The sequence below is a fragment of the Cnephaeus nilssonii genome (genome assembly GCF_951640355.1).
Source record: "Cnephaeus nilssonii genome assembly, chromosome: 3".
Classification (NCBI taxonomy): Eukaryota; Metazoa; Chordata; class Mammalia; order Chiroptera; family Vespertilionidae; genus Cnephaeus; species Cnephaeus nilssonii.
The window spans coordinates 50,891,853-50,894,738 of NC_137074.1; the positions used below are offsets into that span (position 1 = coordinate 50,891,853).

Consider the following 2,886-nt stretch of genomic DNA (forward strand, 5'->3'; position numbering starts at 1 on the left):
GCTGATTTTAGCATTTTTACAGGTCAGAAATTCTACATGATTTTATTCCTTAAAGACTAAAAAATGCAAAGCTAAGTTTGCAGCTTGGAAATACCATCCTCTAAAAGGCGGAACTGGTTTCACTGTGCCTTTCTTCCTTTTCCAAATAAAAACCATGGGAGATCCTGATGATGGCTCTGTCTCCAGGAACTGAGCAGCATCATTTTCTCCTCTCTCTTTCACAGCATCCTGAGGACCAGGGTGCTTGGCAGTTCTGAAGAAACCAGTTAAATGGGTTGAAGCCTTCTTTGAGAAGAGAACTCACCTCGCCTTCAGCTGCAGAAAATCAAAGGAGAGCTTCATCTGAAGTGACAGGGTGGAGCCATGCCACAAACAATAAAAGGAGCAAAAGAAGAAAAATCAACTTACAGAATACTTGGGAGAGAGGCTGTCCCGGTGGAGAACTATTTCCATAAAGTGAACAGGCATGGAATAAGTGAGTCTACAGAGGCCAGCAGGGGCGCGGGCACAGGGAAGGTTGTTCCCAGAGGAGAGCTGGTGAGGCTTTGGAGGAGGGGCTTTCCTGAAGGAAGCCCAGGGCTGTGAATTGGAAACCCTGCAGGGTCAGATCTCTCTGGTGGTAAGAAGGTCCTGCAAGAGCAGGTCAGGAAAAGGTGAGGGTGCCTTCCTCTCAGGGACCAGAGAGAGGGAGCAGGGGATGGCTCTGTGGACCCAGGGGTAAAGGTCAAAGGATGAAATTCCCAAATACTCCAGTGGTCCCACCATTCCCCAGCCCTGCCTCCAGCCTGCCTCTTTAACATTCATTGGGTGACTTCATCTGCATCAGGACTGTATGGCTCCTCTTCTTACAGCAGCAACAGCAGATGCAGGCAGCGATGGAGGAGGCCAGGGCAATGATGCCAATGACAATGGCAGCAATGGCCAGCCCGCTCTGGGCCCGGGTCATGCCCCACGTGCTGCGGTCATCAGTGGCCTGGATGGTGGTCAGATCAGTGTAGTCCTCCACGGAGCTGGTGGACTCAGTGGCGGAGGAGATGGAAGTGGTTTCAGGATAGCTGGGAGTTTCCGGGTACTTTGGCGTTTCTGGGTAGCTGGGCACCTCAGGGATCACTGGGGCTTGGACACTGGGAACGGCAATGTTGACGTTGATGATGATGAGGGACTGGCCCCGGACACTGGCTGGGCTGAAACACACCGGGAGGGTGTCTGTCCCCAACCTGGGCTTGTTGAGCAGGAGCCAATTGTGGAGTGGAAGGATGCCTGAGTCACACCTCCAGGGGTTGTCATAGAGTCGAAGTTCACATAGGTTCCCCAGGTGATCGAAGATACCCATTGGCAGGTTCTCTAGCTGGTTGTTCTGCAGCTGGATGGTCATGAGGCCGTTGACATTGGCAAAGATATTCCCTGGGAGCTGTCTGAGGCGGTTGTTCTGCAGGGAAATGTTCTGCAGGTTGGTCAACATGCGGAAGACGTTCCCGTCCAGGTCCTGCAGCGCATTGGTGTGGAGGGACAGCTCCCGCAGCTCTCCCAGCCCGTTGAAGGCGCCGGGAGAGATGTAGCCGATCTGGTTGCGGCTGAGGACCAGGACCTGCAACTGGCGGAGGTTGCTGAAGATGTTGTCAGGTAGAGAAGTGAGGTGGTTGTCGTAGAGCCAAAGCTCTCGAAGGTTGTGCATGGGCCCAAAGATCCCTGGAGAGAGCTCCTTCAGGGAATTCCCAAAGAGCGTGAGACGGTTGAGCTGGGGCAACTGCATGAAGATGCCAGGGGGCAGCTGGGAGATGTGGTTGTTGGACAGATAGATCTTCTGGAGGTTACGGTTGTTGTTGAAGAGGCCAGGGGAGAGCACACCGATCTGGTTTTGCTGCAGGGATAGTTCTTGGAGGTTGCCCAGCCCATCAAAAGTGCCCATGGGGATGTCTGAGAGCCTGTTCTCACACAGCCGGAGGACTTGGAGGTTGCCCAGGCGCTGGAAGATCCTGGGCGAGAGGTAGGTGAGGCTGTTCTTGCACAGATTGAGCTTGTTGAGGGCCCCCAAGTGGTCAAAAACGCCATCAGGGATGTATTCCAAGTAGTTGCCATGCAACTGCAGCTCCTTGAGGTTGCTGAACTGGGAGAAGTGTGCTGGCTGGATCTGCACCAGCTGGTTGCTGGACAGAAGGAGTGATTCAAGGTTGTCCAGGCCCTGGAAGAGGTCGATAGGCAGAACCTGAAGCTTGTTGTTGGCGAGGCTGAGGTAACGCAGCGAGCCCAGGTTGCGGAAGGCACCAGGCATGATTTGGGATAGCTCATTCTTCTCAATCCTCAGGGCGATGAGGGCCGAGATGTTGAGGAACGGGGACTCGTTGAGTTCGGTGATGTGCGTGTTGAGGATCTGCAGGCTCATGGCGTTCCAGGGCAGAGGGGTGGGCACTGCCACAATGCGTGCCCCGGTGCACTCCACCTGGGAGGCCCTGGAGCAGGTACACTCACTAGGGCAGCCATAGTAGGCCAACCCGGCAGCCCAGACTTGGCAGCCCACGAACAAAAGGAGATAGTGTTTCAGCGGCATGGCCTGTGCAAGGGGAGAGAACACATGAGTCAGGGTCATCTCGCCGACACTCCCACTGTTTTGAAGCCAAGGTCAATCTTTGGTACCAAAGACTAACTTGCCTTTGAACCCTGTCACCACATACTCAACTTATGCCCTATGGTCTGGTCAGCAAGCCTCTTTGCCTTCCCTCATGCCTTCCTACTTCCATGGCTTTGCCCAAGCAATTCCCTTCACCAAGAGTGCTCTCCATTCTAACTGGTTTGGCTCAGTGGATAGAGCATTGGCCTTCGGACTGAAAAGTCCCAGGTTCAATTCCAGTCAAGGGCATGTACCTTGGTTGCGGGCACATCCCCAGT

The 2,886-nt window shown here is 54.1% G+C and overlaps 1 protein-coding gene across 1 annotated transcript; it reads right to left on the reverse strand.

Annotated features, from left to right (window-relative positions):
• Positions 1 to 793: 793 nt before the first annotated feature.
• Positions 794 to 2,548, reverse strand: LRRC15 (leucine rich repeat containing 15; the record flags this gene model as incomplete). The annotated part of the gene is made up of 1 exon (XM_079766615.1): positions 794 to 2,548. One exon carries the CDS (start codon positions 2,546 to 2,548, stop codon positions 794 to 796), a length of 1,755 nt encoding a protein of 584 aa, XP_079622741.1.
• Between the last annotated feature and the right edge of the window lie 338 nt (positions 2,549 to 2,886).